General features: G+C 47.4%; 3 protein-coding genes across 8 annotated transcripts; 1 reads left to right on the top strand and 2 right to left on the bottom strand.

Annotated features, from left to right (window-relative positions):
• Positions 1–1887: 1887 nt before the first annotated feature.
• LOC122365210 (protein bric-a-brac 1-like) lies at positions 1888–4392 on the bottom strand. Of its 4 annotated transcripts, none has more exons than XM_043336209.1 (5): positions 4324–4392; positions 3717–3914; positions 3214–3386; positions 2298–2640; positions 1888–2010 (listed from the first exon to the last, which is right to left on the bottom strand). In XM_043336209.1, the coding sequence occupies exons 2-5, from the start codon at positions 3909–3911 to the stop codon at positions 1996–1998; spliced, it is 726 nt and encodes a 241-aa protein (XP_043192144.1). In that variant the 5' UTR covers positions 3912–3914; positions 4324–4392; the 3' UTR covers positions 1888–1995. The 4 variants fall into 4 exon arrangements, with proteins under 4 accessions (XP_043192144.1, XP_043192145.1, XP_043192147.1 ...); XM_043336210.1 differs by having other exon boundaries at positions 4345–4376; XM_043336212.1 differs by having other exon boundaries at positions 4349–4358.
• A 212-nt stretch (positions 4393–4604) lies between these two features.
• On the bottom strand, positions 4605–7089 carry LOC122365204 (N-alpha-acetyltransferase 38, NatC auxiliary subunit-like). 2 transcript variants are annotated; one of them, XM_043336200.1, is made up of 4 exons: positions 7078–7089; positions 6200–6344; positions 5680–5830; positions 4605–5362 (listed from the first exon to the last, which is right to left on the bottom strand). In XM_043336200.1, exons 1-4 carry the CDS (start codon positions 7080–7082, stop codon positions 5247–5249), a joined length of 417 nt encoding a protein of 138 aa, XP_043192135.1. In that variant the 5' UTR covers positions 7083–7089; the 3' UTR covers positions 4605–5246. The 2 variants fall into 2 exon arrangements, with proteins under 2 accessions (XP_043192135.1, XP_043192136.1); XM_043336201.1 differs by lacking the exon at positions 7078–7089 and adding an exon at positions 7020–7070.
• A 5032-nt stretch (positions 7090–12121) lies between these two features.
• On the top strand, positions 12122–15417 carry LOC122365207 (loricrin-like). Of its 2 annotated transcripts, none has more exons than XM_043336205.1 (3): positions 12122–12315; positions 13723–14293; positions 14851–15417. In XM_043336205.1, the coding sequence occupies exons 2-3, from the start codon at positions 13736–13738 to the stop codon at positions 15238–15240; spliced, it is 948 nt and encodes a 315-aa protein (XP_043192140.1). In that variant the 5' UTR covers positions 12122–12315; positions 13723–13735; the 3' UTR covers positions 15241–15417. The 2 variants fall into 2 exon arrangements, with proteins under 2 accessions (XP_043192140.1, XP_043192141.1); XM_043336206.1 differs by having other exon boundaries at positions 12143–12315; positions 13726–14293.
• Positions 15418–15872: the final 455 nt, after the last annotated feature.

Below are 15872 nucleotides of genomic sequence, written 5' to 3'. Positions count from 1 at the left end.
TCAGGTGAGACTAGTTGCCATCGGTTTTTGGTGTGTTACTAAACCTTTTCCTACTGATAAACAGGCAATCCAACAATAAGACTACCTATTAAAATTGCTGTTCACTTGAAGTTGGTAGTCAACGCTTTGGAGATTTCACCTACACATCTAATACAAATCATTAGAGTATTTATTGCACAGGATAGGAGTGAGCGATAAGATAAACTACATATTTGTATTGTGCCCAAAATCACTTGAAATGAGAAGGTGACCAAAATAGGCACAGACACCGATCCAGCTTAGTCTGTTGCTACCTACCTAAACATTACATTGCCCTATTGCCACTGCAATGGGGATATAAGAAAGATGCAATGCGAAGACGAGAGCAGAAGAAAATGATCACGATAAGATATAACACTTGATCAGCCAGCGAGTTGGATAGCAGAATGCCTCAGACGCCTCAGACCCTCGTGACCTCAGCCCTATCGACCAGTGGCGACACCTGTGACGAGCAGACATTACCGCTGTCTGGTGTTTTGATTCACTGGCCATTCATAGCATCAAGGGCGTAAAAAGCAGAGGTCATATGCTGGATACGAGAGTATTTTCCTGCTTTGCTTGCTTTGTAATAGCTAAAACTCGCGTCTGGTAACCAGGTAAAACAGCATAATTACAGTAAATGTGAATGAGAAGTCAATAAATCAAAGCTTTTTTAAAGGAAAAAAGCAATTCTAAGAGATCCTGCATTGACGTTATGCCGTCACCGTCATGTCGTCAACTTTCGGGTCTGTTTGCGCCAGTATTCGCATATGCTCCACCTGAGACTGCCCGCCTTGGCCGAAATGGTACAAGCCTCCCCGCTATCGATATGACCAGAACTTCTTCACGGCAAATACAATCAGACCGATATGACCGCAATGATGCACATCGTTGCGGTCTAGGCGGGCTGACCGCCCACTGCTCATCAAAACTCGTTCACAAAGAACATGCGGAGTGACCATGACTATCCAAAAGCGGTATATGCCGCTCTCGAGTTCCTAGTCGCTCCCTCGGCATCCCGTACTTCCCTGAGACCAATGGCACGATCCTAGTGTTGGCTTGTCCGACAGCGGGATTGGCGCTACACGGAGATGGGAATCAGCGTCGGTAGGCTCCAACAAGGAGTGGTACCGCTGCACGACATACAGGTGGTGCGCAGGTCGCTTCTGACAGGTAGGATACCGTTTGGACAGGAGTGCACTTCCAACGATTCAAAGGGTGGTACTTTCCAGTTTCCAGATTCCGTGTACCATTCGACCTCTAGATTTTCAGAAACACATGGATGACAGAGCAATGATACTAACCGGTTTTCATCTCCTGCCGAGATCCGTTTAAAGACTCAATCTCTGTTTGGGTCTTCCGGGATTATAAAAACGTCAGTGGGTTTAGGAATAATCAAAAAAATACAGGCTTATTACATGGAGCTTTTGCCATGCACCAGCACAAACAACTCGTCTGCTGTTACATAACATGCGGATTGAGCGAGCGGTCGGATAAGCACAAAGCCACCCCCTGCTTCGCGTTTTATCAAAGGCGTATATCGTGAACCCTTCCAGGGAGCGAGTGCACCCAAAGACCAGCAAATGATGCACATTGAAACCTCCACATGCACCAGAAGACACAGCAGGCCACAAACCTTGCCTATCCAGCGTCGGCACGGTAGACAGTGGCCGCACATATACCAAGTCCCGATAACGACGTCACTCATTTTGAAGGGCAGGGCGGCAACCCAACCACACTCTCGCCGGCATGCTGCACAAAGCCCCAGCTACGAAGACTCCCGCCGCAGGAAGCAACACCCATGCAAAGCTGTTCCAGGGTCACGAACACAGGGGTATCTGGCACGGTACTAACCCAGTGTCATAAGTCACGGCCAGGGTCAGGTCGGGAATGATAGACACTTACCGGCCACGTTTGGTGTGTTCAGAAACTGGAACGAGTCTGTGCTGCCGGCCGTGCGATCATCGGAGTCCAGGTCTACCTCTCGTGGCTCTGCGACCGACGGGATGGACAGAGGAGTTAGCGGAGCTCGACTGGGCAGGGGCGAACAGAGTAAATATAAGCAGAAGAAACAAAACATGATGTCTTGTCTAAGGAAAGAAAATCCAAACTAAATCATCTCAAAGAACAATCTGGCATTTAAATGAACTACTCGTATTTCAATCCTCTACGTCATGAAACCACTCTCCTTCAAAAGCTCTAGTAAAGCAAGACCCCTGTACCTCCCCTGCCTTAAATACGGACCGGTCCCGCATCGCTCGCCGAGTCGCCCCCCTTACCGGGCGTGACGCTGTGGTAGAGGATCGTCTGCAGGCTCGGGTCAGACTCCTCCGCGCTGTACGACGCGGGACTCTCCTCCACACCATACACAGGCGGCGGGGGCGGTGGAGACGACTCCTGTTTGATCTCCGATGACTGCAGCGGCGGCGGCGGCGGCGGTGGAGGCGGGCCGGCCGTGTCTGAGGCCGGCCGCGGTCGTTTGGACGGTCGTGAGGAGGACTCGGCCGGCTGCTCGGTGTCCGAGGACTTCTCCCAGGCCCGGCGGCGAGCGGTGCCGGCGGACGACCGAGCAGAGTTGGAGACGGTCGACCCCGAGCCAGCCGGGGTATGGGGCAGCTGACCCTGGAATATAAACACGGTGATGGGGTTAGACGCCGGAAGGGAGTCTTCAGATGTGCGGTATAGCACGAGAATCGGTATTCCATTCATATTTCTTAGTAAAAAAAAAAAAACAGACATGGGACAGAGACAGGCCTGAATACCGAACTGCTCGAGTGAATCTGCCATGTTCAAGAATAGCCACGTATCTATCACAAACACGCCATCCATAAACTGTCTGATTCGTGTCCCAGCTCTAACTGTTGACAGTCCGACTGTCGGTTCAAACCAGCCGGCTGAATACCTACATCCCCATTACATTGCATGAGACAGATTACTGCCTAGCTCAAGCTAGCATTGCCGTTTGAGACCGGCCAGTCACCACCCCCATCTCAAGATTCTGAGCGATCTCAGATAACCAGTCATCCGACACCCCTGACATTGACTGTATGTGTGCCTCACTGACCGGCCCCACTACCGAGTACCGACCCCACCATCAACTAAACTGCTCTCTTTGCTTGTTGGGATTGCTGAGCACATCAATTAACAGATCATTATCCCCTCAAGACTTGTTCTCCCTTCTTGCATTCTTCATACCTTGCCATCCTCTTCGGTAAGCCCAGCTGAAGCATCTCGGCAGTCTTCAGAAAGGTGGCCAGGTCGGCCTGGCGTACGTTCACCTCTCCTTTGTATACAAACTCAATGGCCGACCACAGGTCGCGGTAGGAGACGTCCCGCAGCATAAACACTGGATGCTGGCAGGGGTTCTCCTGGGGGAGGAAAAAGTGATGTGAGATAGGCCACACAGTCGATGTGTCTAGCAGATGGGAAGAGGTCAGATAATAAACTTCACTGGAAGTGGGAGCACTTCCATCAATGGCCTGCTGGCAATAGGTTTGTCAAACAGATAGGTACACAAAAAGCAACAACATGCATAACACAGGAAATTGCATGACACAGATGGAGTTACTCCAATGTTCAGCATAAAAACATATATATTGTCACCTGATGCAAGAAAATATTAGTCAGAGACATGCACCACCCAATTCACATCAATAGCCGTTTTCAGACACTGCTCATTGGCTTACACTGACACACACCTTCAGCAGCTCACGGAAGAAGGGGCTGCATGCTGACAGCATCACCCTGTGCGCCTTGATCTTCTTGCCCTCACAGCATAGCGTCATGTCTAACAGCTCCTCATCCTGCCGCAGGCCCTCAAATGCAGCAGTCACGCTGCTCCGGTAGTCGTTCCACCGGAGGCAGAACTTCTGCAGGTCTGATGACTGTGGCATGATCTGCAGAAAACAGGGATCATCAATATCATGGAGGCCAACTACAAGTTGAAGACTCAAGTTTAATGAGACCACAAGTGCAAACATGACTTATTTCATTTGGCTTTCACATGTTCTATTACCTCTATACTATACCTATAAACTGGAAATGCAAATAGCTGGAATAGCAATCAATGGTGTATTCATCCCTTTCATACTTTTCCCTTATAGGTACCTACCTATTTGCAAATTTATGATTAATACCAAACTGAATTCTGAAACTCAAACTATGGAACTCAAACTAATGGAACAGTGAAACTGAAACGTAGACGAGCAAGAGGCATTCACTCAGTGAAACAAAGATTGAGATAACCTGAACGTGTAAAAGTCATTTTTAACTGTTTTTAATGGCACCTAGCTTGAAAAACCTTACCAATCAAATCAAATAACTAACCTACTTCAAAACACGCCCCAAAACAAAAATTGATAAAATTGATAACTGCGAGGCGAATATGGGATCAAGGTTTCACATAAATATGAGCGAAACTGACCCCACATTCCAATCGAGTCTAAAGAACTGCTGCCATATGCAGCGGAAATTATATGTAAAGTAATCTTGGAGGAAATCACCGTTTTATTAGTGAAGCATCCAGTACGCTAAATACGATGAAAATTGTTCAGACAGCACGCATGAAGAATGAAAGAATTTGTTGGTTCGTTCATCCAAAGACCAAATTTATTCATTGGCGCCATGGTTTCACAAGGAACATGCTCACTAAACAATAAGTATACCTCACGCAACCAGAAACAACGCGAGCACGATATCCCGACGCAATGTAAGAACGCCATGCACTCGATAATGTAAACAGTCACTTCATTCAACCAATGAAGACTCGTGACAAGCGAGACGAGACAGATGGAACTGGAAACCTTTTCATCCTCGCCCTGCCGTATAGCAGCTAGAAATGTATAAAGGAACATATCAGCTCAATATCATTCGAGAGTCGCATGGCGATCTTAAATGATGTCATACAGTACCATCCCGTGGACGAGGCTAGTTCATTAAATAAGCAGCATCAACCCTCCCTAATGAACCAGCCTTTTTCCAATAACGGCTAGATATGTACACAAGTCATATTCACATGACTAGAGGACTAGGCACGGTATTGTCACCGTTCCCCGGCAGGAAGGCGTTCTCAGCGTCTCCGCACGAGACTCCAGTCAGCCACGTCCGTCACCGCTTTCTCGGCCAAATATCGTCGACATTGCACACTGACGGCCAGTCCCGTGCCTGTGGCGGGGCCACCTGGGCTAACGGCAGCGGTGGGTGATGGCTCACACCAGCTGCCGCTGTCGTCACGTGACCTGATCGGGTCGCACGTGCTGCAGCTGGTCCAGGTGCATGGTGACGATGTGCCGGCCGGGAATCATGGCCAGACCGAGCGGGCGCGGCTCATCACGCGATCCGTCCTCTGAGAACAACACCGACGTAAGGTCCGTTACACTCCGCAAATATTAATCGGAATGTGTATGCCAAAATGCACAACAAATTAGATGGAAACTTCTGGTTACTATCATGTAAATGTTGGATAATGCATTTATTTTTATTTCTATGAGTCCCCAACGAAGGTTACATCAACGAGCAGCAAAATACTCTAGTGAGCATCAATCGATGTATAATATCTCGTCTATGGTAACAGCCAAAAACATATAAATATCGAAATGGCGCGATTATTCCAATTGAGACCGATCTCTAGAGCCCGCCCGCGCTCTACCGACCCGGTCATACCTCGGGGCGGCATGTGCTCCATGCAGTTGCCGAGGATGACGTTGGCGTCGCGATCCGTGCACCAGAAGACTCCCATCAGCGACCGTCCGTCCGTCATTACGACCCGCATCGTCTTGTTGAGGTAGGACTCGAGCAGCAGGCGGCCCGGAGACTGAGCAGGTGAAGCGGGGGGAGCAGGTCATTGAGCTGACATCTTAGAGACTATTTGCAATGCGAGGTCAAACAAATAAAAATACAAGAACTAGCCTGTGGCCAGTGTAGAAATCGCACCACTAAATCTCACTGAAGCTGTATGAAAGCAAATACTAGCTATCCTCAGGAAATACATTGGGAAAAATGTCTTTTTATTACCAAGTGACACTGTTTCTAATAATTTGGGGTAGCAATCAACTGCAGGAGGCATGAAATTCAAATCACTTAGGGAGCTGAAGACAATGATTTGATGTCAATTGCACCCAAACTGACAACTACCACAAGCATCCAACACTGTAGTATTGTAGGATGCAAAACAGTGGCCTACCTGGTTGGTTTTGTCCTCAACCTTTGGTTGTTGTCTTTGGTCTTCCTGCTGTTTTTCTGGGTCCAGCTCATCTGACTTCAAAGTCAAATCAACAAGATCTTTATAGAAATCTCCATTGGGAACTCTTCCAGATGACATATTGACTCTGTGGCAGTGGCAGACATATAACATCACATATAGCTATAGATATCATGCAATGCCAATTACTGCCAACTCCCAACAAATGACATTGTCAATTGTAATATTGCTCTCACCATAGGCGGCGGAACGGGGAGGGCACTGGGGCACAGTGCCCCCTTTGATTTTGGCATTTCAACATAAGCCCTATGGGCATTGCATGGAAAGAATGGGCCAAAAGTCGGCAGTGACCCCCCCCCCCTCCCCTTAATTGAAGGTGTTCCGCCATTACTGCTCCTCTCATTGTATCCCATGCATTGAGAAGGCTATGAAATCTACCAAGTACCAGTGCACGCCACACTATTGCATGTAGTCATTTGGTTTCAGTATATTCGTATATTCAGCGTATGTGAAGGAAATAGGAAAGGCGTATTGATAAGCGTAACATAACCTGAAACCCCAGTTTTGGAAGGGCAAGGCATGCCCTCATGATGACCGATTAAAGCATTTATGAATGTAACAGGGTGTAACATGAATCATGGTTATAAAAAGTAATTAAACGAATATCTGAATAATTAGCATTTCAATTTCAGTTCAATCAGTGGTCAGAGAAGATCCTGTTTAGTCTATCCGTAAGAATCTTGGTTTAGTCCGTTTAGTCTATATTATTGAAAGAGATAAAGGACACAAACTGTATTATTACGAATAATTTTCAGTCGTAGAATATTTAACAATAAAAAGAACTCAGTGGAATAGTGCACTTCATATCAGCAGACGTGCGCAATAGTTTGCCTTAGGCTCGTCGCGTACGTATTGATGAGGTAGGGAATTTCTGCTTCCAAATTTCCCGGTGTATAGCAAAATTGTTTACTCGCTCTTGTTCGAGTGCAATTTTCGGACTGCTCGGAACGGAACGCGCTATGGATAAAGGATAAAAGCGCTAAGGATAAAAGTTAGTATTTATGACATTTGATGCAAGCTGGATCCTGTGAATTCAACTTCGTGTAAAGGTCAGGTCAGGTCACCGACCTTGACATCTCGCCGGCCGAGGGGTGGCGGCTGGCGGGTGCCGTGCCGGGCGTGCCCCTATAGGATTTTTTTCGCGATAGCTACGAACACGCCGGCGAATGCGAGTAGAGCTGAAACTTCGTAGTTCGTATACCTGATTTTTTATCCAAGCCACAACTTTTGACACCAACCGCACTTTCAGGACAGGTCAGATCACTGACCTAGCTATTATGACCTCATTAGTGAGCCTGAGCGCACGTTTTCAGATGTCGCAACTTCGCAACGTCCTCAGTGCCAGGGAAACTTGCACGGGAAATGAAACTTGCAGGATGTAGTATCCTCCAGAGGTCTCACAACTTGTGGGTATATTTCGGATTTTTTTGAAAGGTCACATGAGGTCAGGTCAGTCACGTGACCTCACTATTACCACCTTTATGACCTCACCATGCCGCATGCGGGAAAATGAAAACTGCTATTTTAGCGCCGGGAACGATCTCAAACTATCTCCTCAAGCACACGGAATCGTGATTTCTTGCACTTCTTGCAAGGTCCGATGCTTCACTTTTGCATTGTTGACTTTGCGTGAGAGCATTGATGGCGTCACTTGGGTCATAAGAGTTTTTCGTCCATGACTCCCGATCAAATTGAGCTTAGCGAGTCGGAAAAGTCACTAATCGACTAGAAAGACCTGCCGAATCGAATGATATGCGACAACAGCCGACATGACCTCTTTCGACCGACTTCGAGACATGGGGGGGCTGACCTGACCCGGAGGTCAACACCTCAAGATGATCTCCACCGAACAAAAAGTATGCCGTTCGACGCGCATGAGCGACACGAACACGATTATGCCAAAATCGCGGCTCTGCGACTGTGTTTTGCGAATTTATTATGAAAAACTGAATCCGTGGCTTTGGCCACTTGAACTGACCTCAGTGGTCACCGATTAAACTGAGACCAGATACCAGTCGCTGCGTCTTGTAACGGCGCATACGTTTGTATTTCCGCGACGCTCTAGCTCCATCAGGGGCGAAAGGGCGAGGGGGGTAATACCAACTCCTTCCCCTTGGCCGGCGCGTATGCAGAAGACCAATAAGTCCGGCGAGAGTCAGAGGCGGATCCAGCTCAGAGTTGTTTTTGAGGGGCGGGGGGGCAAACCATAACAATTTATCGATTCTTTCCATGCACCGTCCATAGGCGTAATGTTAAAATTATGCTGTTTGGGGGGGGGGGCAATGCCCATTTTGTCCCCCCCCTGGATCCGCCACTGGCGAGAGTAAGACGTCATAAGCCTTTGCACGCCTGCACTCGGTCCTAGAACGTCGCTGCTTCGCAATGCCCTCGCCCCTCAGTACCAAATCACCAGATCTCTCACAAGAGATGAAACTTGGAACTTTGCCATCATCCCAGGCCGTCACAGCTTGCATATCTCGGATTTCCTAAGGGTCACCTAGGTATAGGGCCAGGGCGGGTGACTGGACTTCATATGACTGCTTTAACTAGGCTCCGTTTCGCTTCGCAGCATGGTGATTCGGGGGGGGGGGACGATACCATTAAACTGTGGGCTGAAGCTGTATTCGCTGTTGCTAGGTATAGAACCATCAGATCACCTCACCGGCACGTGAGTGATGCTCGTGAAACAACTGATCGAGCTCGGACTCGGACTCGGACTCGACCGTCGGGCCTCACCGACACATGGTCCCACATTTTGTGCTCTTCTGAGCGTCGGCCGGTCGAATGTCGCGGAAAAAAACGCTCGATAAATAAAGCACGCGTGATCAGCAAATCATGAAACGATTCAAATAATAACTTAGCGTATCACAGCCCGATCAACGTTTTATTAAATAGTTACTCAAATTCTTTTTTTTAATTGCACGGTCAGGATGAATTTAATGTCTAGGGAAATTTTGTTTTAGATTTCAATGAGGTGAGTAAAGAATCGATATATTTTACATCACTGGCCATTTCATTAGCGATAGCGTTTTCATTGATTGCTCCGACTGTCGGTTATATCACTCAGAGCTCTAACGCTGCCGCTCCACTAAGCAGCAGTTTCCCCGTGTCTCCCCGCGGGCTGAGGATGGCTTACGTGACGTCATCTCGTAACACCCGTTTTACACAGGCACGTGTCATGTGGAGCTCACGGCTCCAGATCGTCCGATCCGCCGGCCACGGAAAGGCCATGGAAAACCGGACGCGGGCGAAAAATGGCCATCACCGTCCGCAACATAGATTGGTATTGTTTCGTCAGCGAATGGCGACTTTTCAGTGTGAGGGAGCTAACGGGTTATTATCATACCTATGTACCCAGAGAATTTAGGTGACCGGGAAATGGAGATGCTGTTGGTTATGTCCCACGCGTAAACATAGTTAGCCTTTTACGGAGATAAACCGCATTCATACAGTCGCTCGTTGGTCTCAAGTGCTTCGGAAAAGGCAATGTATACGAGATTCGTGCAGAATGCTTATGCTCGTACAAAAAGGCCATAGTTTAGAAGCCTTGTAAGGCCGTCTTTCATTTTTAGTTACTCGAGAATAAATTGTACCGAAGGAATATTTCTAATTTGTCTGTGAGTATCGAAATCGAACATATTTTTACCTGAAGTGCTTTTTTCCTACAGCAACAGAAATATTTTAACCGGTTAAAGACCCATTGGATCCGTACTTGGCCGTCTTACCCCAAACTCGATGTCAGAAGCTCAGCACGATTTTTCTCTGTGGACATTTTGATGCAGGCAGAGCAAATCCGAAGTAAATGAACACTGGTGGCATATGAGTATACCACAAGTGATTACGAGTTTTCAACTATAGTGCTGCACACAACAACTTTACACAATACACTCTGGATGTTTCCGATGAAATGTATAAGTGTTTTCAAACAAATCTAAATAAAAGAATATTGACTGAACACAAAATCACCAGGCTGAAATGGTGGTGTGTGGTGAGAAAGGCAACTCTGATCCTAATTTTTCTCGCTCTTAGCGCTATTGGTTGGTCTGCAGAGGGGGTGCCCGTCTTACCTACCCTGGCCGTCTTACCTCACTTTCCCCTACCTCTCCCATCTTCGTCCTGCATACAAACAGGTAGGCCGTCAAAATTAATGAATTGACGTGTCAGAAGCAGGCCGGTTTAATCTTATTAACCCGCGCCCCACTGGGGGGGCTATTTATAGCCCCCCTCCCGTTTTTCTGCAATAACTTCCAAACCGCTTGACGTATCGACGCCAAACTTTCAGTAACTTCGGCTGCATCAATTTGACACCTTGTGTCAAAATTTGAACTTCGTAGCTACCATAGGTCGGCCGGAAATGACGTCAGAGTGACGTCATGTTCGGCCGATTTCGACGCAAAACATTGAACCACGGCAATCGCTCCCAAGAGCTCAGTTTTTAAGCTAGATCCAATTTCTTTGCATGAGAGGACTCAGAATAGACTGCGCTATCAAACTGCTATCTCGGATTTTCAAAATTTTGAAAATTTCGAAAATTTTATATATAAAACTCAAAATTTATATTTTACATTTTTTTTCAAAAACTTTTGACTTTTCGAAAAAGCCGGAATATATGTGATAGAACGCATTATTATGACTAACTCTAGCAAGTTTAGGCTAAATATCTTCAAAAATGGCCAAGTTATACGCATTATTGCAAAAAAAGTATCAATTATTAATTTTTCAAATCAATTTTTCAGCACGAATTTGACATCGTACGCCAATATAAATAGGACCATCGTGTTCCTGAGCTCAAACTGCATCTAAGAGACATCTTTTTTTGAAAAATTTTAACTTCAAAATTTGACCTTTTTTGACCTGAAAGTGACCTGACCTAAGCGAAATTTGACTCAAAATGACCTCGAATGACACAGACGACATCAAATTCGAAATGTTTGGCCTAAATGGACCATAAAACATGTGTCACGTGACCGACGGATGATATACTATTTTCGTGACCTGTGATGACCTGACCTTGACCTGAAAATCAAAGTACAGGTTTGGTACCCTCAGAGTATCTAGAGCATCTGTTCACGAGTGTGTGAACCAAAAATGAGCCTGATCTGACTTGTAAGACGGCGGCCAGAGCCCGAAATGTGAACAAGCCAAAAATGCTAATAATTTTTACTTTGACCTGACCTGTGACGTCATCAGTGACCTCGAGGTCAATGAAATTAGGTTTCGCTCGACAGTTTTTCCGGGGCTATCAGACGCCGTTTGAATTTTGACGATCGGCCCAGTAGTTTCGGAGTTAGGAGGGGGGCTATGAATAGCCCCCCCCCCCAGTAGGGCGTGTTATACGCAGACCCCAGTGGGGCGCGGGTTAAACGGCTCTTGTCCTCTAAAATATTAATAGGCGTCAAAAGTAACGGTATGAAATGTAACTTGGCCTTTATTATCAAGCTAATTCAAACAATTATTTAAATCATCTATGTACAATTAGATTGTAGGCTGATGATTAAAATCGAAGCCTATCTACCTACCTACCCACAGTAGGTAGGTAGGTAGATAGGTATATCACTCGCTCGTCACCAAAAAAATCGTCTTACTGGTTGTACTAATTCTAGTTTAATATCAGGGTTGAAATAACCTTACACTTCTGTTGGCCCATCGCGCGGCAAAGACACGACCTTTGCAATGTTCCGTGGTCAGTACCATATTTTGTTTTCATCCCATACATTTGATGTTTGCCGCTCTATAGTACGTAGGTGCCGTTGTTTTATTATCGGCCGTATTGTTCAGCGGACATATTGTATTGTATTGTTCTTCTGCCATTGAGGGATTTCCAGTTTGTTTTCTATCAACCAGGAAATAGTCGGATTTCGAACTGGTCCGGCGCCGCCGCCCAGTCCATTGCTCCGCACGGGGTGGCGGGGATGGAAGCCGCTTCGGGAAATCTGTGATGTCACTTGGAAAACTGCACGTCACGTTCTGTAGTATAAATACACCGACAATGCGATCCTCTGCCATTCTCTGCAGAAGAACAGGACAGAACAGAACAGGTGAGCTGAACTCATCTTATGTGCCCGCTCGCCTAATTGAGTAAGATATACGCGTAAATGTTAATAATCAAATAGTGGAACTTCGCAAATCACAACTATCAGATTAAAGGTCGATTACTAATTCGGTTGAATTTTCACTCGGGTGGCTGAACTGATAGGGTAAGGTGCCTAATTAGCGACCCTTTCCGATTTGCGACCTACCTCCCTACAGAAAAACTGGCAGGAGAAAACGGGGTAAAAACATCGTCAAAAGGTCAGCCATACTTTGGTTATCAAATTAAATTATTTTCCGGTCGTCGATGTTTCTGGTGGGACGTTTCAGGTGAGTTTAAATAAAAATGACGAGTTTCTTATCCAAAACGTGTGTGTTTGGGCCCTCTCTGATGAAAAGCGATGCACATTAGGATGATGCACCTTTTTTATTCTGAATCGACATTCCTTTTTCAATTGATTGCCGTTTTCCCATAGTGAATCGCTCAACTGTGCACAGCATGGCGGTTAAAAATGTGTCGCAACTCATATTTCCTATTTGCGCCTGACATGGTCGCAAATAGCTCAAGAAGGGAAAGAAAGGGGAAAAGAGAGAAATGAAAATGAGGTGTTGCTGAAGCTTGCAATATGTGGCAGGGGATGCCAAATGTCGTCACCGACTGCAGGGGTGCCGAATTCAGCGCGGACCTCGAATATCATATGAGATAGCCCGCAAAATTTGGGTTTCCGCCTTCTTTTCGCCTTCGGTGCATCACGTAATCAGTTTTTACTTACGTAAATGTGTTGGATAAACGTGCATGTTCGAGTGATTGAATGCTTTGCGTATAGGTTACCTTTTTGAGATCATATTTCATCTTTTCAGGCGTCGCATTTTTTGCCATTTTTAATATGGGGAAACCCATAGACTTATTAGCGACCCTCCCCGGTCGCTAATCGGGAAGAGTTCCCTATTAGCGTTTTTTGCAATGGTTTGCCAAAATGCTCACTACAAATAAGTTAGTGGATATTTGGGCAGAAAATGACTATATTTTAATAGAAAAATGAACGATCTCTCCGAAAATCAAGCCAGTGATACAGTGGCACCCACAGAGCGTGAGCAATGACGGTTCAAATTAACGGGGTCGCTAATTAGGCACCTTACCCTACCATCAATATCTTTTTCCCAACGATAGTGAGCGCTTAAATTCAAAATGTTGACCGATCCCTTATCTCAAGCCACGCCGCCTCACTTCACGAATAATAAATATCACGATAAATATGCCTACCTTCGCATTGCTCACTAAAGTTGCTTCTTTCATGTAGGGAGAAAGCCATATGAAGAGTTACCTAAATGTCTGTTTATAGTTGGCAGTCAGCGTCACTTCCACTGCTTTCCCTTCTACTTCTTGGCCTCACTCTGTTCTGTCCTCTTCACAGCAGTATCCTCATCATGAAGGTGTTGGCGGTATTCGTGACTCTGCTGTCGGTGGCTCTGGCCGGCCATCTCTACACCCATGGCTGCGGCAGCCCGCACTGCGGCGGCGGAGGGGCCGCCATCCCCGTCATTGGCGGCTGCAGTGGCCTCGGCTGTGGCGGCAGCAGCAGCAGCAAGAAGTCCAGCTTCCACTCCAGCAGCAGCCACCACACCTCCGGAGGATGCGGCGGCGGCAGCTGCGGCGGCAGCCACACCGTGGTCATTCCTGTCAGCTCGGGATGCAGCGGCCCTGGCTGTGGAGGTCCGATCGTCCCCGTGGGTTCCGGATGCAGTGGACCTGGCTGCGGAGCCCCCATTGTCCCAGTGGGTTCTGGCTGCAGCGGTCCTGGCTGTGGAGGCCCGATCGTCCCCGTGGGTTCCGGATGCAGCGGTCCTGGATGCGGAGGACCCATCGTTCCTGTTGGCTCCGGCTGCTCCGGCATCGGCTGTGGAGACACTGTGACCAAGACCACCAAGACTAGCCACGCTGTGACCACCAAGGAGAACTCTCACAGCGTCACCAAGGGAACCTCGGTAAGTGATTTAAATTCATGTGATGTAACATCGTGACAGAGAAACTAAAATCATGACTTCCTAGCGCGGTGTGAAACATTTTGTCACCATCAATTTATCACCAACATCAGTTTGAAAGAAAGCCTGTGAAGAAAAGCCTGTCCCGTAGCTCAGTTGGTAGAGCATCGGACTCCCGGTAGTGAGAGCCCGGGTTCGAGACGCTCCGGCGCTCGATATTTGAGACTCCTGACGGGGATGGCCTGCGGTTGGTGGGAGCAGCCGCAGCCAGTTGAAGTCAGTTGAGTGGGACAGGCCGTGTCCGGCTTTGAAGGGCACGTTAAACTTTGGCATCTCAAAATTCTCCCGTTACCCGGAATTGCGCGATCGGACGGTAGGGGTCGGGGTCTACGCAACAAGCTCTGCTTAGCGTGGGCTCCGGCTCTGTCAATCCGTCCATTCAAAACATTCGAGCCAAATTTATAAAAAAAAAGAAGTCTGGAGGCAAAATCTAGTAGTTTCATTCTTCGTACCTTATCACTTCACTCTATTTAATGTACCTATGCCTTCTTCAATTTCAGGGCTCCCTCCATAACATCGGCTCCGGCTTCAACACCGGACACCAGGGTGCTCTGAGCTCCGGCCACGGGTTCAGGAAGACGAGCACCCACGCGGTGCTCCCCGCCGTGGGCGCCAGTCACGCTGTCGGCGGCTCGCACGGCTTCTCCAGCTCCTTCAAGAAGAGCCACTCGAGCCACTCCAGCGGCGGCTCCCACTTCGGCGGCGGCCAGGTGGTGGCGCCCGTGGTGGCGGTAACCAAGACGTGCTCCACCTGTGGTGGCTCGCACGGGTCGCAGTTCAGCTCGTTCAAGAGCAGCTCGATCCAGAGTTCTGGCGGTCAGCTGGGGGGATCGTCGCTCTGCGGAGGCGGACCCTGCCACTCGAGCACACACCTCGGATATGGAAAGTAGACGATGATTTTGCATCTTTGGTGGATCTGTACCCCAAGGAATGTCTTAGGAAAAATACATCCCGAACATCCAGATGAAATAACTACTTTAGAGGTTGTAACTTTTATGATTCGTTTCATTATTTATGTGATGAAATATTACCTATATGATGTTTGAATAAAAACTAAACATCGAGAAGCACTTTATGATTCAACTCAACGATGGCAAAAGAGCTGTTGAGTTGTTGACGAGAGAGATCGCGAGCCGGTTCAAATGAAAACATGCTTATTTCCTTCCTCTGCACCGTGCAGTGCATTTAGATATGGCTTTCTATCACATGCCACACTTGATTTTCTAGATGGTAAAGGAGCTCACTGGCCAGTGCTAGCGGTTGTATCAACTAATGTTGAGCCGAGTTCTAAATCCAGCTAAGCTCAGAATGATTCAGATCCTGTTCAGGGCAGCCACGGCTATGAGCACACACATGCATAAGCGGCACCGCGTAATACAAGACAAAACAGCACAAACGCAATTGATCAGCAACCAAATCCTGACTACGTCATTCGCAACGTATGTAGGTACATCGATTAAATTATGTAAATATATCACACGCTAAACGCGCAACTTCACGGAACTCGGCTACTTTTCCTAGA

Source organism: Amphibalanus amphitrite, unplaced genomic scaffold (genome assembly GCF_019059575.1).
Source record: "Amphibalanus amphitrite isolate SeventyFive unplaced genomic scaffold, NRLGWU_Aamphi_draft 000722F_arrow, whole genome shotgun sequence".
In the NCBI taxonomy this organism is placed as follows: domain Eukaryota; kingdom Metazoa; phylum Arthropoda; class Thecostraca; order Balanomorpha; family Balanidae; genus Amphibalanus; species Amphibalanus amphitrite.
The sequence above is the reverse complement of the archived record's forward strand: the minus strand, read 5'-3'. Positions and strand labels throughout refer to the sequence as shown.

Coding starts and splice junctions, on each gene's coding strand:
- LOC122365210 (XM_043336209.1), bottom strand. CDS start 3,911: ATGCCACAGTCATCAGACCTGCAGAAGTTCTGCCTCCGGTGGAACGAC. Junction 3,387..3,716: donor TCTTCCGTGAGCTGCTGAAG/GTGTGTGTCAGT, acceptor TTCCTCCCCCAG/GAGAACCCCTGCCAGCATCC. Junction 2,641..3,213: donor TTACCGAAGAGGATGGCAAG/GTATGAAGAATG, acceptor TTTATATTCCAG/GGTCAGCTGCCCCATACCCC.
- LOC122365204 (XM_043336200.1), bottom strand. Junction 5,831..6,199: donor TTGAGGACAAAACCAACCAG/GTAGGCCACTGT, acceptor TCACCTGCTCAG/TCTCCGGGCCGCCTGCTGCT. Junction 5,363..5,679: donor GGAGCACATGCCGCCCCGAG/GTATGACCGGGT, acceptor TGTTGTTCTCAG/AGGACGGATCGCGTGATGAG.
- LOC122365207 (XM_043336205.1), top strand. CDS start 13,736: ATGAAGGTGTTGGCGGTATTCGTGACTCTGCTGTCGGTGGCTCTGGCC. Junction 14,294..14,850: donor GCGTCACCAAGGGAACCTCG/GTAAGTGATTTA, acceptor CTTCAATTTCAG/GGCTCCCTCCATAACATCGG.